This window comes from Caretta caretta, chromosome 15 (assembly GCF_965140235.1).
Source record: "Caretta caretta isolate rCarCar2 chromosome 15, rCarCar1.hap1, whole genome shotgun sequence".
NCBI lineage: Eukaryota > Metazoa > Chordata > Testudines > Cheloniidae > Caretta > Caretta caretta.
In genome coordinates, this window is record NC_134220.1 from 1,260,267 (window position 1) to 1,285,072 (window position 24,806).

Here is a 24,806-nt window from a genome sequence, read left to right on the forward strand (position 1 = left end):
TGTCTGTGCCAGGGAAATTCTCTCCCAGCAGGCTAGGGGTTTTATATGATCCTTACTTGCTTCCAGGACAACTGCACAGGAGGTGCAGTGGAAGGGAGAATCCCTCTTGCTTCAACTTCTGAAGGTCTAGGAATGAAATCATTTGGGGGGATAAATTTGTGGTCTGGAAGGAGGAGAAAAGGATGGGGAGAGACTAATCCTGCATGTTGTAAGGCAGCATTAAACTCTAGCTAGATCAGCACTGGACTAGGCAGTGCCAGCATGGGCTAATTCCTGGGATCATTCCAGCTCCCCAGGGGTAACCGCTTCACCACACCGGGGCTGCTGGGCAGCTTGTGGGGGTTCTCTGGCATTGCTGCTTGGACGATCTGGACTCCTCACAGCAGAGAATCCTAAGGGTAGGAGCAGTGCTGTGAGGAGGCAGTTCAGTGCCCGGTGTGAGCAAGCATGTTTGCTCCCCCTGCTCGGTTTTTTTTTCATTATTTTTCTGCCCCTGCAGATTTGCACCTTGGCAGTTGCCCCGCTCACCCTGCCCTGGTTACAGCCATGGGAAGGAGGTGTGTTTAGCCAGCCTCCCACTGCTTAGGGAGCAAGACACCATGGAAGGGAGCCTCCCATGCAGCAGTGCTGAGCATTGTCCATTAGGCCACTAGACTCAGAGCTGCCATGTCTTGCATGCATTAGTTTAAATTAGCCTGTCTCACCCCTTCCTCTCTGTCCCTCTCAAGTGTACACCTCCAGCGGGTACACATCCTTGTCCTTTGGGAGCAGTAGCTGTAAGGGTTTCCCTGGGAATGAACACTGCACAGCACTGACATCTATCTGATGCTGTTTTCCAGGCAGCACTGACCCTGCTCCACCCAGTGGAGGATAAATGGGGAAGAGGTATTTCTGTGACTACTGCGACCGATCCTTTCAAGACAATCTGCACAACAGGAAGAAGCACCTGAACGGGGTACAGCACCTGAGGGCCAAGAAGGCCTGGTATGACCTGTTCCGAGGTGGGTCCTGCCAGCCGAGTTGAACCTTCTCTCAGGAGGGTGGTCATGGGAGGTAGTCAGTAAATGAGGCTGGATCAGCATCAGTAATCTGTATCCAGCATCATTCATGCCAGTGTGTCACAGGACGCCTCCCAGACTTGGTGGTATGACTGGCAAATTATTTCTGAGGCAGCAGTATCACACTGGGAAGAATCCTGGGTGTCCGGTGAGATTTGAAATGAGATGGAAAGAACCAGGAAGTCTTCTCCAGATGGTAGAAGTGCAAAGGGGAGGGCTCTTGCACCAACAGTGGCGAGGCTGAGAGAGGAGGCATGTGCTGGATGAGGGGTGTAGAGAGAGAGTGCTGGAGTTAGGTGGTTTGTGAAACCCCAGAGGGCTACTGTGAACTGAATTGGGAGCTGGGGGAGGCAGGGATGTGTGATGGGGAGAAAAGGTGCTGATTTGTGTGTATGGGGGTTCCGTGGCCATGCGGGAGGGTGGCACTGAGGGTTTGGACAGAAGTGGCAGACGCGGGTGTGTAGTTGTGGTGGAAGATGCAGCTGCAGCCCCAGAGATGCCCTTGTGTCTTGGGGAAATCACACGGCCTTTGCTGGGGCTCCCATGGGCCAGGAGTTAGAGACTGCCTCAGTCGGATAAATCACCCTTGTTGCTGGGTCAGGCACAGCATGGCGCTGATGGGCTTGGGCTGGGCAGGAAGTTTGCCTAGTTCGGCTTGGGTTGTGGAAGTTTAGATGACTATTGCTGAGCTTGGAAGGTCCACCGGGGTCCTGCCAGGGCAAGCTACCAAATAGCCTTACCGCTTTGTTCGTTCCCAGCCCTATCTCATGCTGCTGTCCCAGTGACCCAGCCCAATCCTGATTTACAGGGGTCACCTTCCTTTTGGCTATCAAGGACTCCTGTCTCCAGACTGAATATAGCCCGGGCATTAGTAGCTACAGTTTACGTTAAAATCTGAGGGAGTTGCCTCGACCAGGGCTCAGCTTGGCTCTCCGGGCTCATTCACTGCTAGGGGTTTCTTTTGGCACAATCTCAATAGTCATTAAGGGCCACTTTTCCCGTGGTGTCCCCTGGATGCCCAGCATGAAGTGCTGGGGGCCCAGCTTCTAGAACTGCTGCGCACCAGTTTGAACCAGAGTCTGTCTCTGTCCCATGAGCTTTACAGACTATCTTTGCTCTGGCCTCATGCTTGATTTTCTGCTGTGTAGCTGGGGAGGAAGCATGTAGCAGAAAGAAAACAAGATCTTCCAAAGCCAGTGAGATGCAAGGGAGGAGCCTGCAGACAAGGAATGTGTTAGTCATCAGTTGTCTTATAATGAGCTTTCCATGGCTGTTGCTCACTGTGAAAGGGCTGCTCACTGGGCAGCTGACGTGCGTGTGATTCTGGTGGGCTGCAGGCCCTTATGCAAGATGACCTTTCACCAGGTGGTTGATGTGCATGGTTTTCGGGTGAGATGGCTCTGCTCATTCCCATCTCTCTCATTCCTTTCCTTCCACAGATGCTGCTGCTGTCTTGCTGGAGGAGCAGAGCAAGAAGCCCTGCAGGAAGTTTCTGCAAACAGGTTACGTTTTTGCATGGTGTCTTTCCATACAGTGATAACTAGGGTGTGCTAGCTCAAAAAATCTCTCTGCTAGCCAGGTCAGTGCTGCTCTAGGTTGGCCGGGAAGTTGAGCCTAACAGAGTATGGCATGGAGCTGCGGGGTGTGCCTGTGTGGACCCCCATGTGCACACGCATGTAAAAAGTTTTACTCCTGACGGCATTCTGTGGCAAAAAAATAAAAATTCTGTGCACAGTATTTTAAAATTCTGCAAATTTTATTTGTCAAATAAGTGTGGCGGCTCCAGCATGGCATTGGGGAGCACAGGCCACTGGCTGCACCGAGCTGGGAGATCACTCTGCAGCTCCCCCCAGGACGCAGACTCAGCCATGAGGCTACACCCAACCCTGACCCAGTGAAAGGACCAGGCCGGCCCCAGAAACATCCCAGGGCCCCTGCTCCTCTGTGCCAGGTGCAGGCAGGCAGGCTCAGCAAGGCCAGGATCCAAGTGTGGAGGGGATTAGTGTGGGGGGATCCAGGTGTGGGTTGAGAGGGTTCTGTGTAGGGCAATCTGGATGTGGACAGCTCAGTGCGGGATCCAGATGCAGAGGGGATCTGGATGCTCAGGGGTTTGTTGGGGGGTTCTGGGTGTAATGGTAATGGGACTCTGCAAGAGGGTCCAGGTGAAGGTGGTTAGAGCTTAGCGGGGGCGGGACTAGAGCTCAGCAGTGCCATCTGGGCGTGGTGGGGGGTCCAGATGCTAGGGATCTGGGGCTCAGTGAGGTTGGGGATCCAGGTGCAGCTGGTTGGGGATAAGTGGGGTGGAGATCCGGGTGACTCGTTGGGATGGCCCAAGTGCAGAGGGAGTGGGGCTCGGCAGGGGGGTTCTGGATGGGGTGAGGCTCGGCAGAAAGGTCTGGGTATGAGGGGGTCTGGATGCATGAGGGTTTGGCAGCTGGAGGAGCAGCTCCCCGTACAATGATCCCTTCCCCTGCAGCTGAGGAACAGTGGGCCCAGGGTGGGGGGGAGTTTGCAGACCTTCCTGCAGCCTGGAGAGAAATCTGGGGATGGGTCTGACTCAGACCTGGGATGCTGTGTAGGGGAAGAGGAGGTCCCATCCTCCCCAGGCCATCCAGACGAGCAGCTGAGTCTGGTGCAGGGTAGGAGCCACCAGCAGGGTCTTCCCCAGTCCCGCTCCCTGCCCCACAGTGATTTACCTCTCTGCCGGCTGCGCTGGGCACCCAAAGCATACTGTTCGGGCGCGTTGCATGACCACTCTTGTGGCTTCCCTTTGCTTCCCTGTCAGAAAGTCAGTTTTCTGCGGAGAAGCAAAGAAATCAGTGGGGGACATTAATTCTGCGCATGCGCAGTGGTGCAGAATTCCCCCAGGAGTAAAAAAGGGAAGGCTGGAGGCTGTTTGTGCAGATGCATGGGGGAGACGTTGCCTGTTCCTATGCTATTTGGAGTGAGCCCTGCTCTAACTGCCTGCATTTGGGTCTTGTTCCAGGGCAGTGTGACTTTGGGTTCAACTGCAGATTCTCTCACATGACTGAGGAGGATTTGGAGAAGCTGAACGCACAGGTACAAGGTGAATATTGGGAGAAGGGAGGATGGAACAAGAAACTGCCAAGTGATTTGTGAGAAGGACCGTGAACCCTGGCTTGCTGGGGCACAAGGGGGCACAGAGGAGCAATTGTGCAATGACAGCCTGTGGGACTGGGCAGCTGCATGGAATGATCAGTGCAGACCTGTGCTGCCGGCCCCCCCAGCCCCTCCTCACCATCCGAGCCTGTAACATTACTGGCGATGGGGCCACTTTGTATATGGATTCTTTCCCTGATTTCCTGGCACAGGGAGAGACCTGTGTGTGTTACTGTTCAGAGCTATCGCCCAGTAATGGGCGTGGGAAGGTGGTTTTCTGGGCCATATGGGTTCTCTGCAGCTTGGCTGGGAGAGGGCCTTGTTAGCCAGCTATATGAGTTGTTACCAGCAGGGGGCACCAGTGCATCACATCCCCCCAAACTCTCAAACTTTTGTGGTTCCCCCCAGCCCCTCCCCACAATTAAAGGGAAACTGCTCCTCCAAACCCCGGGAAAGATTGGCTAAGGTTAGCTGGCTCCTCTATGGAGCATGCACAGGGACCTGGATTTAGGGTTTCTGCTTCTGGGAGAGTGGAGTTTGGGATGGGGTAGGGGATTAGAAAGAAGATGCTGGGGGGCTGCTCCCCCCGTTGGCCAGTCTTGGGGGAGGCCATGGCTTTTCCATGCTATGATCCTAGATGATCCCCATCCCATCTAGCTCTGAAGAGAGGGAGGGCGGCTGCAACCCGTCCTGGGGATCATGACCTCCCCTGGCTAAGAACCCGAGGGTCAAGCATTGTTGACTTCCTCCAAGCCAGTCACTTGCCCAGGCTTCCAGGAGAGGTCGAATATTGCATTGATAACAGTCCAGCAGGGAACGGCCTCAAGTTGGCAAGCGGGGGGCTGCTAATTAGGGGGGGATTCTTGGGACCCCTGGCCTTTGCTCTAGATTTGAAAGAGTGGGAGGGAGAGGCCTGGCTGTGGCTGAGTCAGGCTGCATATACCCAAGGCTTCTCTGTGAATCATTGGCAGTCAGTAAAAATCCCTCCACAGGAGCCATATGGGGGATGGAGAGAGCCAGCCACAGTTGCTACCCCCCTCCTCCCCCCTAAAAAAAAGCAGTGCCCATCTTGCCATCTCGCCTCCTTTTCTCTCTGCTCCTGCATCTCTGGGTGGTCAGGAAGTCAGTTCATCTGAAAGATGCTGTAAAACTCCAGCTATTTAAGGTTATTTATAGCAGCAGGGAAAGCAACCGCCATGGGTGGTGGATACCATAGACTGGGGGAGGCTGTGCCTCCCCAAACAGCCAGACATGGCCCTGCCCAGCTCTGCCCCTAGGCCTGGCCCTCTTCCCCCCTCCCCCCCCACTTCCCGCTCTGCATGTGAAGGCGGCAGCTCCAGTCCCCCTGTGCAGTGGCCTCCCGGCGCTCCAGGGCTGAGGGGGCTAGCCTGGGGCCGGCGGCTGTGGGGTAGGGGGGCTCTGGTCTCCAGCAGGGGGGTGTGGAAGGGGTGGGGCTGAGGGCTAGCCTCCCCCAGCCAGCGGTTCATGCACTGCCCATGGCAACAGCTGCCCTGAGTGGAGCTACAGGGGGGAGGAGAGGATCTGGCAGGGCTGAGTGCCAAGTACATTTGTTGTTGATTATTGATTGGATGAAAGTGGGGAATTGAATTGACCGGCTAGGGGGACTCCTTGGAACTCTTGCCCTTGGCTTTACAAACCTAATCTTGAATTAAAGCGATTCCACTGCAAGGAGCGAGCAGCATAGATGGCTAGAGACAGGCAGGGCTCTTATCTAGACTTGGCACCACTTGGAGGAGTGCAGTATAAATGCCTGGCTTCAGGGCTATATGCTCCTCTTGCTCCTGGGAGCAGTCTCAGTCATGTCAGTGGAAATCCTCTTGTGAGTAAAGGCTGGCCATGTGAGCTGGTTTGTGCTGTGATGAGAGACCCAGGGTGGTTTAATCTGACAAGGGCTGACAGGGAATCTCTGGAGATGGTTTTTAAGGCTGTGAATGAAGGGCACAGTGGAAGAGAGGTGGGATCTGGTTGGAGAGCACAGCTGTATGGCATGCAGTCAGCCGGCAGGATTCACAGGCTTGGGACATTGGGGTCAGATACTGTAGCTGGGCTTGGAAAATGGAGCCAGATGTCGGGAGAGTTTCAGAGTCAGGGTAAAGTGGTGTTAATGCTAGGGGTCAGGTGGGAACAGACTCCAGTTAACCAAGTGTATCAGCCATGTGGAGTAGTCAGCAGTGCCTTTCAGGAGTGCGGAGGCCAGGCCAGGATTTAGGACAGCCCTGCATGGCGGCACTGGGTAGCACAAGGCTGTGTTTGTCAGGAAGCTAGAGAGTTCCATAGGGTCTGTGTATCTGTCCCAGTAAAGAATTCCCTTTACATCCATTTTAAAGAACAGCATGGCCAGCAGGCCCCAGTGCCCAAATCAAAGGACGCCAAGGGCCCTGATTTGTTTGGGCGCAAAGTTTATTCTTTGGGGGCACTTCTGCTCAGAATCGCTAATCAGCAGGCACTCCTGAGTCATTGCAATTTTAACACCTGGAACTCCATGCTGAAGTTTAAGGAGTTAGTATCTCCTGAGTCCAGAGAGGAATTTAGGGCTTTGGTGGATGAGGGCAAAACAGTGGCATGGACCTCGCTGCAGGCCTCCGCTGCATGTACTTTTTGTCCTCAGGGATTCAGATGAGGCAGATCTCCTGGCTGGAAGCCTCCAGCCTGCCACCGGAGCTTCAGCAAACACTGCGGGACCTCCCTTTTGATGGAGAGGGCCTGTTCTCGGAAAAGACCGACTCAAGGCTCTATAGCCTTAAGGATTCAAGGGCGACAATGAAGTCCCTGGGCATGCACACACTGGCTACCCAGAGGAAACCCTTCAAACCCCAGCAGCCACAACAACCTTCCTATCCTCCTCCTTGGCCAAGGCAGGACTTCTGTAGGAGGTGGGGATGTAATGGCAGGAGGAAGCCCTCCAACCCCCCATCTGGGCAAGGCCAGGGCCTGTCCAAGCCTTCTTTGGGCTCAAAACAGGCTTTTTGAAGGGATGCCTGAGGATGATGTACCGGACCTCATTCAGGATCCTACCCCACCTTTCTTGAATTGTTTATCCCATTTCCACTGTACTTGGTCTCAGATAAGCATGGACCGCTGGGTCCTCCGCATGATGGAAATGGGATACTCTCTCCAGTTTTATTCCTCCCAGCCCTCCTTCCCCATCCCTCTTCAGGGACCCTTCTCACGAGCAGCTCCTTATTCAGGAGGTGCAGATGCTCCTCGCCATGGAGGCGATCGAGGAGGTCCGGAGGGAGCTAAGAGGCAGGGGGTTTTACTCCTGATACTTCCTAATCCCCAAGGCAAATGGGGGGCTTCGGCCCATTCTGGACCTGCGCGGACTCAACAAGTTCATGGTAAAGTTGAAGGTCCACATGGTCTCCTTGGGCACCATTATACCTTTCCTGGAGACTGGTACGCCGCCCTCGACATGAAGGACTCTTATTTCCACGTAGCGATTCATCCGGCGCACAGACACTTCCTCCGCTTTGCGGTCAACTGCGAACGCTATCAGTTCATGGCCCTCCCCTTTGGTCTCTCCACGGCCCCCTGACTGTTCACCAAATGTATGTATGTTGGTCGTGGTGGCCTTCCTTCGTCAATGGTGGGTGCAGGTATACCTTACCTCGACAACTGGTTTATCCGGGGACACGCCAGAGAACAGGTTCAGTCCCATCTCTGCTTGGTCATGGGCTCGTTTCTTTGGTTGGGCCTTCTCAACATGGCGAAGTCGACCCTGGAACTGACCCAGAGAACAGAATTCATCGGGGTGGTTCTGGACTCCATGCAGGCGTGAGCCCTCCTGCCAGATGCTTGTTTCCAGGCTATAGTGGAAATAAAGGAATAGAGGAATAAAACTGGAGAGAGTATCCCATTTCCTCGTCCGGAGCCTTCAGAGCTTCCCAACCTCGTTGGCAAGAAGTTGCCCGAGTCTTCTTGGCCACATGGCTTCCTGCACATACGTGACCAGGCACGCCAGATTTCGACTCCGCCTGTTACAAGCCTGGCTAGCATCAGTCTATCGCCCAGGTCGACAGCCTGAGCTTGGTGGTCACTGTCCCGGAGCGGGTACTGGCTTCCCTCCGCTGGTGGCTAGATCTCCAGGTGGTATGCAAAGGAGTCTGCTTTCACAGCCCACAACCTTCCTTGTCCCTGGTCACAGATGTGTCAGCCTTGGGAAGGGGCGCCCATGTTGGGGACATTCAGATGCAGGGCCTATGGCCTCTGTCTGCGCTCTCCCTTCATATCAACATCCGGGAACTGATGGTGGTACGCCTTGCCTGTCAAGCTTTCCAGGAGCAGCTGCAGGGGTGTTGTGTGGCAGTTAACACAGATAACACCATGGCCACGTTCTACATCAACAAGCAAGGGGGGACCCGTTCCTTCCCCCTCTGTCAGGAGGCCATTTGACTGTGGGAATTCTGCATAGCCCACTCCATTCACCTGGTGGTGTCCTTTCTACCCAGGGTCTAGAACATGCTGGCAGACCACCTGAGCTGGTCCTTCTGCTCCCACCTGTGATCGCTTCAACCAGATGTCATCCACCCCATCTTCTGAAGGTGGGGGTTTCCCCAGGTCCACCCGTTTCCCTCCCGCAGCAATCGGAAATGCTTGGTGTTCTGCTCCTTCCAAGGCTGCGACCCGGGCTCTCTCACAGACTACTCCTGTGGACGAGTCGACTATTTTACGCCTTTCCCCTATTCCCCCTTGTGCACAGGGTCCTGCTCAAAGTGCACAGGGACAGGGTGTGAGTGATTCTGCTGGCTCCAGCGTGGCCCAGACAGCATTGGTACACTGTGCTGTTGGAGCTCTCTGTGGACGCTCCAGTCCCATTGCCGCCTCTTCCCAGCCTGATTACTCCGGGTCCCGGTCACCTCTGCCATCCTGACCTGCGATCTCTCCACCTCACAGCGTGGATGCTGCGTGGCTGAACCCTTCAGAGCTTCTCTGTTAGGAGTCTGTACAACAAGTACTGATGGGCAGCAGGAAGGCCTCCACTCGGGCCATATATGTGGCTGAGTGGAAGCAGTTTTCGTGCTGGTGCGCTCAGCACAACACGCCTCCCCACCCCCAGGTGCCCGTGCCGCTCATTTCATGGACCTAAAACAGCAGGGCCTGGCGGCATCGTCTGTCAGGGTTCACCTTGCAGCCATCTCGGCTTTTCACCCGGGTGCAAATGGCCAATCTGTCTTCGCCAATTCCATGGTTGGTAGGTTTCTCCAGGGCCTGGACCATCTCTGTCCCCAGGTTCAACAGCCAGTTCCCACATCGGACCTTAACCTGGTCCTCTCCAGACTCACGGGGCCTCCGTTTGAGCCGCTGGCCACCTGCTCCCTCCTCTGTCTCCTGGAACATGGCTTTCTGTGTCGCTATCACGTTGGTGCGGCGTCTCCGGCTCAGAGTCTTTACCTCAGAACCACCTTACACAATCTTCCATAAAGATAAGGTGCAGCTTCGGCCTCACCCAGCTTTTCTTCCCAAGGTGCTGTCAGCCTTCCATATCAGCCAGGACATTTTTCTCCCAGTTTTGTACCCAAAACCGCACACCAGTTGCCAGGAGCAGTGGCTACACTCCCTCGATGTCCGTAAGGCCCTTGCCTTCTACATTGAGCGCACAAAGCCGTTCAGGAAGACGACCCAGTGGGTCTCTTCATGGATCACGTCCTGCATCCGCTCTTGCTATGATCTGGCCGGTGTTCCAACCCCACCCCTCACTGCTCTCTCCACAAGGGCCCAGGCCTCGTCGTCAGCTTTCCTGGCCCAGGTGCCGATCTAGGAGATCTACAGAGCCGCTACTTGGTCCTCAGTGTGCACTTTTGCTTGGCACTATGCCATCGTCTGGCACACCAGAGACAATGTGGCATTTCGTAGAGCGGTCCTGCAATCCACGGTACTTCACTCCGACCCCATCGCCTAGGTAAGGCTTGGGATCAGGAATTGGAATCGATATGAGCAAGCACTCAAAGAGGAAAAGACGGTTACTCACCTTTGTAACTATTGTTCTTCGAGATGTGTTGCTCATATCCATTCCAAACCTGCCCTCCTTCCCCTCTGTCAGAGTAGCCGGCAAGAAGGAACTGAGGAGGCGCTGGGTCGGCTGGGGTATATGTCCAGCGCCATGAAGGTGCCACTCCAGGGGGCTCCGCTGCCAACCCACCGGGTGTTGCTAGGGTAAAAATTCTCCGACGGCCGTGCACGCAGTACGCACACACCTAATTGGAATGGATATGAGCAACACATCTCCAAGAATAACAGTTACAAAGGTGAGTAACCATTTTTTACGGAAAAAGAAAAGGAGGACTTGTGGCAACTTAGAGACTAACAAATTTATTTGAGCATAAGCTTTTGTGAGCTACAGCTCACTTCATTGGATGCATTCAGTGGAAAATACAGTCTCTCCACTGTGTTTTCCACTGAATGCATCCGATAGCTCAAATAAATTTTAGTCTCTAAGGTGCCACAAGTCCTCCTTTTCTTTTTGTGAATACAGACTAACACGGCTGCTACTCTGAAACATGTCATTTTTTCTGGCTTATCTCTCTTTGTAACAGATGCTGATGTCAGATGTTGAGAAAACCCAGCTTGACTCTCTGATCCCAGATAAGCTTTGCAACACTGTCACTGTGCGAGTCAAAAGCTGATAGTTAGATCTATTCCTCCTCTTTCCCCAACTGAACAAACCTGATCTGGAAGCCACATGGAGAGAGAAGCTAAATCTGGAATCCCCTCATAGCGTCGTTAGAGAGGCACTTTACTCACTACAGCCACTCTTTAATTGGTTGTCGTTAGGCTCTTAACCGAACCCCCCAGTCTTGCTGTCATTGCCGCTGTCCACTTGGCTGTGTGCTTGGTACATGCATTTTTATCACTGAGGCAGATGGGCTCAGAACCTTGCCTCTCAAGCTTAAACTGTAGATTCTGGCAAATCCACCTCAATTTTTGGGAGCATCCCAAATGCACTGGCACCTACGATTGTCCCAGGCAACACGGGATTGGGGAGGGGAAGGCTGCACAGGAAAGTTGGTTTAGAGGCTTGGATTTGACAGGAGTACAGAGAGAAGGACAGAGCTAAATGTGTCTGATCCCTGCTGCCTGTATGTGGGTGTCTGAGAATCAGAGCACCTTGGCACAGAAACTCATGTTGTTGAACATGTAGCTAGCTGGATGTTTTAATGTGAACACCAGGGGCCAGAGTCTCATCTCACTTAAACCCATGTAGATCTGGAGTAGCCAGTGAGTTAGTCTGGATTTATTGTGGGGTAACGGAGAGCAGACTCTGGCTCCGTGGGTCTGTGGAGTCCCCCTGCTCCCATTCTGACTCAGCAGAGCTGAAGTCATGGAGATGCTTTGGGGCAGTTTATTCCATGAGTGCCCCCTGCTGGCTGAATAGTAGTGCAGCTTTGACAGAGGCCACTCTCCTGGCTGCTCTGAAAAGCATTGTTGAATAGAAGAAGTGAGGTAGAAAGGCAATCCCAGCACAAGGCAGATGCAGGAGAGAAACCTGTCTAAGTATTTCTGTTACCCTCATCACCATGTATCCAAGCACTGCACAATCACTGGTAGATTCATCTAAGTAGGAAGTGTTATACCCATTCTGCAGATGGGGAAACTGAGACTAAAGAACTTGCCCATAAATGTCTGGTGCGTCATTGGCTGAGCCAGGAACTGAACGCAGGGCTCCTGAGTCCCCGTCCAGTGCCCTGTATACTGAACTATCATTTCTACCTCCCCTGTGCACCCCTTCTGATCAAGCCTTTGGTTTGGGAACATTCTGGGTGGCCATTCTAAACAGGAGATCCTTCCCCACTCTCCGGGGAGAACAGCAGAAGAACACTGAATCATAGAATATCAGGGTTGGAAAGGACCTCAGGAGGTCATCTAGTCCAACCCCCTGCTCAAAGCAGGACCAATCCCCAACTAAATCATCCCAGCCAGGGCTTTGTCAAGCCTGACCTTAAAAACCTCAAAGGAAGGAGATTCCACCACCTCCCTAGGTAACGCATTCCAGTGCTTCACCACCCTCCTAGTGAAAAAGTTTTTCCTAATATCCAACCTAAACCTCCCCCACTGCAACTTGAGACCATTACTCCTCATTCAGTCATCTGCCACCACTGAGAATAGTCTAGATCCATCCTCTTTGGAACCCCCTTTCAGGTAGTTGAAAGCAGCTATCAAATCCCTCCTCATTCTTCTCTTCCGCAGAATAAACAATCCCAGTTCCCTCAGCCTTTCCTCATAAGTCATGTGTTCCAGTCCCCTAATCATTTTTGTTGCCCTCCGTTGGACATTTTCCAATTTTTCCACATCCTTCTTGTAGTGTGGGGCCCAAAACTGGACACAGTACTCCAGATGAGGCCTCACCCATGTTGAATAGAGGGGAATGATCATGTCCCTCGATCTGCGGGCAATGCCCCTACTTATACATCCCAAAATGCTGTTAGCCTTCTTGGCAAAAGGGCACACTGTTGACTCATATCCAGCTTCTCGTGCACTGTCACCCCTAGGTCCTTCTCTACAGTACTGCTGCCGAGCCATTCGGTCCCTAGTCTGTAGCGGTGCATGGGATTCTTCTTTCCTAAGTGCAGGACTCTGCACTTGTCCTTGTTGAAGCTTGTTGGATTTCTTTTGGCCCAATCCTCCAATTTGTCTAGGTCCCTCTGTATCCTATCCCTACCCTCCAGCGTATCTACTTCTCCTCCCAGTTTAGTGTCATCTGCAAACTTGCTGAGGGTGCAATCCACGCCATCCTCCAGGTCATTAATGAAGCTCTCCAGCAAAGATCCTCATCGCTGCATTTAGAGTGACACACAGCCAGTGGGATCAAACCAATCCCCCTTAGCAAAGGCTGCGAATTCCGGGTATGGGAAATTATCCCTCTCCAGCTGCTCACTGTGTAGCACATTGTCCTCATTAAATTTCAGCAGGCAGATGAATAATTGGTTGCCACCATTAGGATGGAGCGATTCTTCACTCTGCTGGCGTGATACTAATTTCACACCCTGTCTGGAAATGTATAATGTTTTGCTTAAAAGCATAACATAGGATGTCTTGATGCTGAGCAGGCATCTTGCGGAAGGGGCCACGGGGTGGCACAGGCTGTGTTTCTCAGGAAGCTAGAGAGCTCCCAGGGTCTTTCTGTCTGTCCTTTATGTCCATTGTAGCTTAGTCTTGGTGCTTCTGTACCACAAGAAACACTACTGGCCACTGCCAGAAAGGCGAGACAGGACTGGATGTTTTTGTTTCCTTTTGTTAATTCCTGAGTCTTTTAAAAAGAAAAGGAGGACTTGTGACACCTTAGAGACGAACAAATTTATCTGAGATAAGCTTTTGTGAGCTACAGCTCAGCCTGCATTCACGCGTTCAGTGGATCTGGATGCATCCGGTGAAGTGAGCTGTAGCTCACAAGAGCTTATGCTCAGATAAATTGGTTCGTCTCTAAGGTGCCACAAGTACTCCTTTTCTTTTTGCGGATACAGACTAACACGGCTGTTACTCTGAAACCTGAGTGTTTTTTAAAGCTGCACTCCCAGTTCCATCAGCTGGAAACTTTAACCTAGGCTGCAGACTCCTGGAGCTGTGAGCATCTAGCAGGTTGTCTCTGCCTTGCCCGCTGTCAGGGTGTGATTGTGTTGTTAATGTCAGCATGGAGGATTAGATCCTGGCCCATGCCATGGCCCCTTCATGCTGTTCTGGGGGCAGAAAGCTGCCCTAACGGGGCAGCTGGGGATTCCCCCAGTGTGGGGCATTCTCAGAGCCATGCTAGCTGGCTCCGTACTACATGCTCTCTGGGCATAGGGCGCGTGCCACAGGAAAGGGTGTAACCATTGTACTCTGGCAACTTCCAGCTGGCAGAACAGTGCCTAGGGAGCTATTATCAGAATGGCGTAAGCTAGAACAATCTTGAGGCTGCTGTCTTATGCTGGGGCTGAACAGGCTCTTGGCAGCCCAAGGGATCAAGAGAGTGCAAAGGTAACAGTCACTTTCACCCCCTCCTCTTCTTGGCTGGCTGAGCAGAGGTTAAGGAAGGTTAGCCATCTTTCTCCAACCCCCCCCCCCCCCCAAAAAAAAAAAAAATTGTGCTATGCTTTGAAATATCTGCTGCTGGCCCTGGTCAGAGACCGGCTGCTGGACTAGACTGACCATTGATCCAGCAATCCCTCTGGCTCTGGCCTGCCCCCCCTGAGTGTTTGGGATTATGATGTGTTGAGCAACAAATTCCCCAAGAACTCTGAACCTTTTACACCCCTCAGTTTGCTAACTGCATCAACTGATACAAATGCTCCCATTGCAGCCAGCTAGCGAGGGCTGAGGTGTCTGGTTACTTCCTTGCCAACTGGCTAGACGGGTCCTTGGAAATCCGTCAGGGCTGCGGGTCAGCAGAGGCTAAGTGCTGCAGGAGAGGACATTGACACCCTCCCAGATGCGGAGGCTGTCACACTCTCTGAATAGCTGGGCATGTCAGTCTCCATGGCTGGGCATGTGTCTGGCAATGGATGCTCCTGGGTATGCCCCTGGCCATGGCGAAGCCAAGCATCCAGATGCAGGTGGCCAGTGGGGAGGAGGGGCCAGATTGTATTGGAAAAACTGTTGACTCTGCTGCAGGGAAAGTGTTGCAGATAATGAGCAGTGGGTTTAATGGAGCGAACGGATTGCCGGGCTGGCGCTCTGACAGAGCCCTCTCTACCTTCTCTCCCCCAAACAGAGGAAAGGAGACCAAAGGAGGAAGGAGCAGAGGTCCCAGCTGGCACAGTCGAGGACTGGCTGGAGAAGAGAGCAAAGAGGCTGAGTTTTGCTCAGAGCAACAGGTATGTGAGGCTGGCAGTTCCCCCACCCCAGTCAGAAGATGGTCCCATCCTTCACCCCAGCCTCCTTGAATATTAAAGATCGTGGAGGTTAGTCAGAGCAGACTAAGCTAGTGGATTGAGGGTGGGAGCCGGGAATCAGGAGACCCCGCTGGTGAGTTGCTGTGACCATTTGGGCAAGTCACATAAAGCCTGGGTTTCAAAGCTATGCACGTGCGCTTGGTGTATGTCGTACCTACCCGCTTATGCAAAACTGGACTGGCACGCACAGAGCGGGGATGCATGCACTTGTAAACTGAGGATGGGTTCCGCTGTTGTGGGGAACTTTCCTGACTTGTACACGCTCCCCTGGTGGAATGGGCTAGCGAAAGGATCGGAGTCCTCGCTCCCACTCCCTTTACCCAGGGGTCTGCCTGACCTCAAGGGCTCCCCTTCCACTCTCCTGTATGGCAGAGTCCTCGTAACCCTGACAAGGTTGGGACCAGGATTCCTGGGGCGCTTGACTCCCAATCTTGTGGTCACTTAGGGCATGGGCTAGGGTGTCCCCACTCCGAGGATCCTCTCTGCACTCTGGACACTTCCCTGACCCACTGATCATTACATATACACCTCTACCCCGATATAATGCAGTCCTTGGGAGCCAAAAAATCTTACCGCATTATAGGTGAAACTGCGTTATATCGAACTTGCTTTGGCCTCGAGCATTTCCGTTATTAATAGTCACTTCCCGCCCCCTGACTGACCCCTCAGAACCCCCGACCCATCCAACCCCCCCGCTCCTTGTCCCCTGACTACCCCCTCCAGAGACCCCCCCGCCCCAACCACCCCTCCCAAGACCCCACCCCCATCTAAGCCCCCCTGTCCCCTGACTGCCCCCCCAACCCCCCCGAGACCCTGTGCCCCTTCTCCAACCCCTCGGCCCTGGCCCGGCACCCTTAACATGCCGCTCAGAGCAGCGTGTTGGAGCCAGATGCGCTGATCCGCCGGAGCGCGCAGCCCCGCCCCCCAGAGCGCTGCTTTACTGCGTTATATCCGAATTCGTGTTCTATCGGGGTAGAGGTGTAGTTCAAGCAAATACAATTTATGAAACAGCAATCAATTTAAATAAGGAAAAAATGGGAAAGGCTAAAGATCAGCCCGTCCTGTGGCTCAAGGACATCTCAACCAGTGTTGCTGGAATGTCAGGGAAGTTCAGTCTGCCACTCACATGTGCCAGGCCTCCCTCCCAGGCCCTGGCTGTGCTGCAGGGATACCGCGGGTCGGACACTTGCTCTGGTGGTGGCCACACACCCTCAGACTCTAGATGGCAGGACCCTTCTTTCCAGTGTCGGCCCCCACTTTGGGGTTATGATCCACCTCCAGGTCTGGCCTGCAGGGCCTCTTCTCTGGGGCGGGGGCGGGGTCGGGGTCTCTCTGCGCTGGGCCCATTGTCCAGGGTCCCCCTCGCTCTCCCCAGCTGCTCACCACATCTGGCTCCAGCCCCCTGGGCTGCTTCTCCGGACTCTCTGGCTCTGGTTGCTGCAGCTCTGCTCCCAGCATGGATCTGCTCTCTGGGCTGCTTCTGTGGCTTTTGCTGCTATGGCTCTGCTCCCTGGGCTGCTTCTCTGGTTCTCTCTGGATCTGGCCGGTGTGGCCCTGCTCTCTCCTTAGTTGGGCTCCACTCTGTTCCAGGCAATTCTAGCTCACAAAGAGGACAGGACTCCTCGCCTCCCGATTCCCTCATTAGCCTGCCCGCCTTGTCAGTCAGGCTGACCTGGAGCATTGGCCTCTCCTCATTGTTTCTGGGGACTGTCAGTCTCAGGATCCTGATTTCCCATAGACCCTGCCCCTTTCTTTTGGTACCAGGAGCTAGCCAACCAAAAAACCCCACTGAGTTTTAGTAAGGGGCCAACAGTCCCCTTACACACTCATGGCTTTGAAAATCTCAGCCTTGCTTTCTCTCTCTCTGCCTTAGTTTCCCTGTCTAATGTGAGCTAGTGATATTTCACTCCCCTTTGCAAAGAGCTTGGAGATCTCTGGCTGGAAAATGCCACTGAAGTGCTGTGTGTCATTAACAACCCGAGTTCTGGGGACAGACTGCTGAGCCCAGCTTGGGGACAGCTTCTCTGCCCTCTGCTTGTCCTCCCTGCACAGCCCCTGCCTTCTGGTTTGCTAGCAGTGGAATGGAACCAGCCTCTCCCAATGGCATTCTGACAGCCTGGCATTGCCCGTTGTCTTACTCACCTGACTGTGCCGCAGGCTTAATTGGCTGTTGCTTGGTCAGGTGCCAGATCTCTCTTGTTCTTTTCTGCTTACTCTTGTCCCTTCTGCATTGGTCTGGGCATGATCTTCCTTGTGGAAGGTTTCTAGGTGTGCTGCTTTCCTTTTATCCCATCTGTCCCCTTGGCTGCTCTTAGCCCTTCAGCAGAACCTGCTTGCAATGAATAACTTTGGTACCCATGCAGTGCGGTCGCCCCTTGTGTTTGTCCTGTTCAGAGCTTTGCAGTGCCAGGTGAAATGGCCACAAACTAGTCCCTGTCTCCCTGGTCGTTAGAAGCAGGCAGGGGGCATGGGATGCTGGGTGTTTTGTTTGTTGAGCTCCTCTTTGCTCCAGTAGATGCTGCTGGTGCATCTGCCAGTCAGGAGCTGAATATCATTCATGTAAGAGCTTCACCTTCAGACCAACATGGCAAATGTCTGCTCCTACCAGCTACACTCACCCACACAAACAGCCACAGGATGCTTAGCAGCCCTTGCTATTTTGCTGTCCTGAGCAACTGTGTTCTGTTTTGTCTGGGAAGGAGCCTTCACTTTCCACTCTCAGATTCTTCACAGGGCGTTGACTCGCCCAGCTAATGTGTGGGCGGCCGAGAACGTTGGCAACAGGGGGCAAGTAGCCCATTTCCCTAGCTTATCCTGGGAAGGGTCTTTCTCTTTCCTCTGCAGTGTGGAGCATGGAGCACTAGCTGGAATCATCTGGGTACGTCTCACTTCATCAATTCCCTGCCATTGCTGGGGCCTCGGGCATTGGTGGCACCCTGGTCTCTCGTGTTCTCTGCCTGTGGACTGTAATGCTTTGGTTTAACTGAAGTCATTGGGTTCAGTGTAGGGGTATCTGGGGGAGATGTAATGGCCTGTGCCACACAGGAAGTCAGACTTGATGATCTGGTGGTCCCTTCTGGCCTTAAACTCTATGAAACTCACAGAGAGGTGACCCATTCTCTGAAAGGGTTGGACAGTGCAGTGGTGGGTACGTGGAGTTGAAACACACGTGCCCTCCAGCGCCTGCTTCATTTAGCTAGTGATTTGTGTGGCTGCTGGTGTCCGTAAAGGCCATCCAGCTCTTTTTAAAATGAGACTAAACTGTAGAGAAAGTGCCTTGGGGAGCAGTCTGCATTGGCAAAGAGATGGGACTAGGGGATCCAACGGGCTGTTTCCATCTCACCTACCAGGGAGAGCAGCTCAGGGGATGATGGAAAAGCTCTTGGCAGCAGCGTGCTCCTGAATGGTCTGAGCAGCTCCCGCGTCCCCTGCTGATGTGCCTCAGTCCATGACCTGGGGGTGGGAAAGGGGAGTTGAGCTTCTGTCTCCATTTGCTCTGTGTCCTCTTGGCTGAGGTAACACCATGGGCCTCCGATCCTGCGGGAAATGAGTGGAGACCCACCAGCTTGTCTCACATAATCCCCCCAAACAGCCACCCATTCCCTTCTGGCTGGCTTGGCTTTGAAGTGATGGTGTTTATACAAGAGGCTCCCATCTGATCCTTATTGCCTGAGCCATGCAGTTCTCTGCCATCCTTTGGATAGGGAGACTGAGGTGGAAGGAAATCCATGAATAATTGTATCTAAGGTACATATATGGCCCCCATCAGCATGTAGTTATCTTCCCAATGCCCCTGTAATATCACCATTGAACAGATGGGAAAAGTGAGGCACGGAGAGGCTGAGTGACTTGCCCAAGTTCATACAGAGAATTGAACCCATGTTTCCCAAGTTTTAGGCTGGCACCCTAACCACTGAGCAACCCTTCCTTTCCGGAAGGCCTGCCTCCCACACAGTTCTTGGACCAATAGAACCATTTTGGTTAGGATGGTGACTTTTTTTTAACCAATATGGTTAGATGGGTACAAGCTCTAGAGTAGATGTGGTTACATTGTGATAAAGGGGTCCTATACCGCTATAGTTTATTCCCCTTCCTGTGTGGGTATAGCTGTACCACTGTGTGCACTCTTACACTGGTATAACTGCGTCCACACTAGGGGGTCATGTGGCATTAGCCATACTGGCCTAGTTAAAGCAGAACAACTTTTGTGTGGCCTAAATGTAGCAAAAGCAAAGTTACCACCAGACGCTGAAAGCATCTGCAGTGTCATCCAAACTCCAGAATAAGCTCCACCAAGGGGATGTAAACATTAACCCAAATCATAGAATTGTAGGACTGGAGGAGACCCCCAGAGGTCATCTAGTCCAGTCCCCTGCACTCATGGCAAGACTAAGTATTATCTAGACCATCCCTGAATGATTGTTCCACTGAGATTGCATGAAAGGCAATGCACTAAATGTTAATAGTCAGTTCAATTCCAGCACATGGTCTGGGCTCTGACGGGGGCAGGGGAACTGCGATTCTCTGGATAAGCACTATTATGTAAAGGAGCTTGATTACATTCATCCTGGCATAACAATTAAAAAGAGATACATGAGGATCAGAAGTAGAAGCCCCTGAGAATCAGTGAAAGCAGCTGTCAGGACTCATGCTGGAGAACAAATGAGTTGTTCTGAACTGAGGAATTGCTGGAAAGGGGGCAGGTTGTCTGCCAATGGAAGACTTAAAGGGCCAAGCGCATCCCTGTTCCAGAGATAATGGAGTGACACCTCAGCTGTCTTTGGCCCTTGATGTGCAGAATGATTGATTATCCTCTCCGGAGCGCAAGAGGCATTCAGCTCTGGCATGGGAGTGCTGTGCTTTGGGCAGAGGGGCTGCCTGCTAGTGTTAACTGCAGATCTTTACCCGTTCAGGCCTGCAGTGGTGGTGTCTGTCTCTCTCTCTCTAGAACCTGCTGGCCCCAAACCCCCACCATAACAAACAGACCAGCCTGACACCCTCCCGCCCTTCCTGCAGAGCTTTGGGAAGCCAGCTCCCTGGAGTGCTGGAGGCTGGCATGCCTAGGGGGAAGAGTCAAGGCTGGGGCATGTGACAACTGCTCTAGCAATGAGCTATATAGCTGTGAGTGGAAGAGTATGTCATATTAAGTGGCTTAACTTTTCCCATCCTTGCTTGTCTGCAGCATCCTTAACTGATATACAACAGGGAGAGGGGGTGTGAATTTCCCAGTGGCTAGATCAGGAAAGGATCTCCCACCCAGCAGTGGGGCCTGTCATAAAGCACCCAGTCGTTTCAGCAGCTCCTCTCTGCTTGCGCAGAGATCCTTGCACGGGATTATTGCGGTGAAGATGGGGTATAGGTTGGAACTAGGAGAGCAGTAAAGCAGTGTATACAGGGATAAATGCTGCTTTTTCATTCCTTGCTCTTCACTGTAAAATGTCCCAGCTTCGCATTCCTCTGTTGTCTTCCCATTTCCCCACCAGCTCCCTTTCCCAGCAGAACACTTCCCTCTGCCCTCTCTTCTTCCCACGCTGCCTCCTGATCTGAGTCCCAGGGTTTCCCTTGGAAAGGCTGATCAGGGAAGGTTGGAGGGATGTATGGGTAACCTGTAGCCCCTCTGCTTATTTTGTTCACCAGCTGCTGCTGTGTGGCTCAAATCTCCCAAGTGTCAGATTTCTACTAGCTTCCCAGACAGCCCTATGACCCCTAACACTTCTGGAGGTTCATTTCTTGGGGGCGGGGGGGGCAGGTCAGGTGGCCATTGAAAAACTAGGCTGATAACTGGGTGAGGGATGGGCAGAGGGAGCACCACCATGACTCATCCTGGCTGGATCTGACCTAATGCTGCTATTTCTTTCTCTCACCCAGTTCCCTGACAGAGAAGACATTGGTTTTTCAGTACCCCCCTGGCTGGCCTCCAATACAGGACCTTCCCCCATCCCTTCAGGCACCACCCCCTGGAGGATGGCCAGTCTTACCCAACCTCCAGTGGGGATGAAGGCTGCAGGGGGGTGAGATGGAAGAAAGAGGGGTAGATGTGTGGAGTTGTGCCTCACGGAGGGAAGAGGTGGTCTGTTTGCTGTAGGAAATGTTCAGTGTTACTTCATATATTTTTTGTAAGTGAATAAAAGTCACTTGACTCAGCAGTGGCTGGTCTGGGTGTGTGGCCTACTGGACCTGATATATTCCCCCATTGTGGTCTTTTCCATCGGCCCCTGGGTTGAGCTGACCACCTGGCACTTGTGTCCTCTCTGCTGAAATTGACTAACCTCTCAGAGCCCTAGCTTGTGTATTCCCTGCTCTGCATAGAGGATAAGTCCCACAAGGCAGCAGGGTTTTCCTGCCCCTCAGGGGGGATAAGGGTGCAAGGCCTTTGCTAATGGAGATTAGAAGGAGCCCCATCCTGTGGCCTTTGAGGAACAGTGCCAGCTCTACCTACCTGTGCAAGCCCCACTCGTGGGGCTGCGCTGGAGGCAGATTCCTGATGATGGTCAAGCCAACAAACCTGTGGTTAAAGTGGCATCAGTGAGGCAGCGTGTGCTTCTTTCACAGTGATTTTTGTCGTCTTTTAATAGTCTGTTGGGCCTAGAGTCTAGACATTCAGCTAATGAGCTCTCCAGCCCTGGAAATGCCTGGATTGTTAAGAGACATATGCCGGGGAGAGCAAAGTGGGTTAGTTCCTACCTCTCTTGCTGTTTAGCTGTATTGTTTCTTCAGGACTCCAGCAGCCAGTTCCTATGGTGACCTGTGAAGGGAGGAAAATTGGGTTTTTGCCCTTGTTTAATTCTTTGGGACAAAAATGGCTGGAGAGGTTTTATTTCCCCCACAAGAAATCTTTTTTACAATAAAAATTCAGATCCTGTCTAGGTGGGAAGCCTCTCCAGTGCTAGGAGAACTGGTGGAATGGAGACAAGAACCAACTTGCTGTGATGCGCACAACAAACTTGAGTACGATTAGACAAACTCATGGGTAAGGATAAAGTATTAAAATAAGTTTAACTACAGAAAGATAGATTATAAATGATTATAAGTGGTAGGCATAAAGGTCAGAGTTTCCTTAAAAAAAAAAAAAAGTAAACACGCATTCTAAATCCTAAACTTTCAGACGAAGCAATATTTGAATCAAGCAGTTTTTCTCACCCCACTGGATGTTTAGGCAGGTTATAGTTCTTAATACACAGGCTGAATTTCCTTCTCAGCCTGGGACCAATCTCCTTAGTTCAAAGTTGGTCTTCTGAGCATTCTTGTTGCCTTCAGTGTAGGTGGGGGAGGGGAGGGGTGGTCTCATGATGCCACTGTCCCTTATTTTATACTCTTAATTCATGTCCCAGGGAAGATACTGGCCCAGGCACGTCCTGGGGAGCCTTGCTGAATCACAGATCTGAGCAACCCCTAATGTGTGGTGCTTGCACTACTCTCTCTTACAGACCTGTAAATCTCTTGTTTACATTTCCCCAGCTGGTCAATGGCTTGTGATGGTCACTTAATATCAGTTTGGGTGTGGGTCACCACCTTTGTTGTCACTGGAGAACTAGCAGTGGGTATCTCCCAAACTCACAACACATTTCAATAACAACCATATAGCAAAATCTCATGCCTTCATACACACTCACACTAGACATTTTGTCAGAACAATTAGTTTCAGCAGATCATGACCTTTCATATAGTCTCTTACATGGCATGCTTTGTATGAATTACAACCATATACAAATGAATATGGGGGTTACAGGGTGCTACTCTGAGGTGCAGTGTAGCATACATTGCAACACTTACGTTGTGTCTAATGATTTTATTAAATGGAGTGAAATCTCTCTATACACACTTAATGGCCCAGGAATGTCTACTAATATTCAAAACAGCTGGACAGACATGCTGGTTTATTTTTTCAGGTGAATATACTTTTTCTCAGTCTCCAATAAAAGGTAACCAAATATCTTAATATCCCTCTGTCATCTGTCTGTCTTGCTGACAAGCACCAATTTTTAAAGAAGGTCTTTGCCAGTCTCTTCTGCCCATCTTTAAAAAGGGGGGAAGGAGGAGCCAGGGAACTATAGACCTGTCGGCCTGACCTCAGTACCTGGGAAGCTACTAGAGTAGTGTTTTTCAAACTTTGGGTCGCGGCCCATCAGGCACTGGGTGGCTCTGGTCAGCACCACCGACTGCGACGTTAAAAGTCCCGGTGCTGCCCAGCTAAGGCAGGCTAATGCCTACCTGTTTTGACACTGCGCTGTGCCCCGGAAGCAGCCAGGAGCGAGTCTGGGTTCTAGGCAGGGGAGCATAGGCTCCACACGCTGCTCCTGCCCCGAATACCAGCTCCGCACCCCAATGGGAACTAGGGGGGTGAGGGCATTGCCTGTGGGCAAGAGTCGCGTGAAGCTGCTTGCATGCCTCTGCCTAAGAGCTGGGCCTGTCGCTGGCCTATTCTGGGGCTCAGTGCAGTCCTTGGTGCCAGGACAGGCGGGAAGCCTGCCTCTGCACCCCAGCTGCACTGCTGACTGGGAGCTGCCAGAGGTAAGTCCGTGCCCCAATCCCCTGCCCCTGCCCCAGCCCTGAACTGCCCCAAACCTGGAACCCCTTCCTGCACCCCAAACCCCTCATCCCCAGAGCCTGCACCCCCAGCCCAGAGCCTTGACTCTTTCCTGCATCCCTGCCCCAGCCCAGAGCCCTCCCACACCCTGAACCCCTCATTCCTGGCCTCACCCCAGCACCGCAACCCTCTGCCCCAGCCCTGAGCCCCTCCCACACCCCAAACTCCTCATCCCCAGCTCCATTGGGTCATGGGCATCAACAATTTTCTTCAAACTTTTTTTTCCTGGGACCCAGCTGAAAACCACTGTACTAGAGCAATGTATAAAACATTCAATTTGCGAATACCTGGATGATGAAGGGGTAATCACTAGCAGCCAGCATGGATTTACCAAGAACAAATCATGCCAAACCAGCTTGATTTCCTTCCTTGACAGGGTAACTGGTTTGGTGGATAGGAATGCAGTGGAGATACTATATGTGGACTTCAGCCCAGATTTTGACTCAGTCCTACATGACCTTCTGATAAGTAAGCTGGAGAAATGCAGGCTCAGCAGAGCTACTATTAAGTGGATATATAATTGGTTAAACAACCACAAACAGAGAGTAACTATTCATGGAATGATGATGAATTGGAGGGAGCTCTCAAGTGGGATTCCACACAGATCTGTTCTGGGCCTGGTGTTGAACATCTTCATTAATGCCATGGATGTAGGACTAGAGGGCAGACTGACTGAGTTTGCACATGACACAAAGCTGGGGGGGGGGTTGCTAATGCTTTAAGGAAAGAGCTAAAATTCAGAGGGATCTGGATAAATGGGAGAACTGGGCTACAGCCTACACAAAGTTCAACAAAGACAACTGTGAGGTACTACACTTAGGGAAGAAAAACCAAATGCACAAATACAGAATGGCAGGGGCAGCAGGTTTGTATAATTTTTGGTGGTGCCCAGAACAGGTTTCCCCCCCTTGTAAGCCAATATATATTTTTTAAAACGTAAAAATGGACTGGAAACAGTAAGCATTTGAGTTTCCCTATATTGCACAATATCACTATCGTAATAAAAATTGATTTAAGATTAACTTTATTAATACTCCTTTGAATACAGAAAGAACCAAGCACTCTTAGATCAATAACCCTAAAGGCAAATACTTTCTAAAATTAAAACCAAATGTAGCCCCTTCCTTTACGATGTTCTTCAGGAGGCAGCAAACG

The 24,806-nt window shown here is 52.2% G+C and overlaps 1 protein-coding gene across 15 annotated transcripts in view; it reads left to right on the plus strand.

Moving 5' to 3' along the window:
- Nucleotides 1–24,806, plus strand: part of ZMAT5 (zinc finger matrin-type 5) — a 76,783-nt gene that overhangs the window by 2,934 nt on the left and 49,043 nt on the right. For 6 of the 15 annotated variants that reach the window (XM_048821314.2, XM_048821311.2, XM_048821315.2 and 3 more), the window contains exons 2-7: nt 840–1,001; nt 2,498–2,560; nt 4,045–4,125; nt 14,884–14,986; nt 17,909–17,942; nt 20,933–21,207. In XM_048821314.2, coding sequence (XP_048677271.1) covers nt 875–1,001; nt 2,498–2,560; nt 4,045–4,125; nt 14,884–14,986; nt 17,909–17,942; nt 20,933–21,079 — 555 coding nt within the window. In that variant the 5' untranslated portion in view covers nt 840–874 and the 3' untranslated portion in view covers nt 21,080–21,207. Of the gene's footprint in view, nt 1–839; nt 1,002–2,497; nt 2,561–4,044; nt 4,126–14,883; nt 14,987–17,908; nt 17,943–20,012; nt 20,906–20,932; nt 21,208–24,806 lie in introns of those variants that run through there. The other 9 variants (XR_007352819.2, XM_048821318.2, XM_075120158.1 and 6 more) reach the window with 9 other exon arrangements.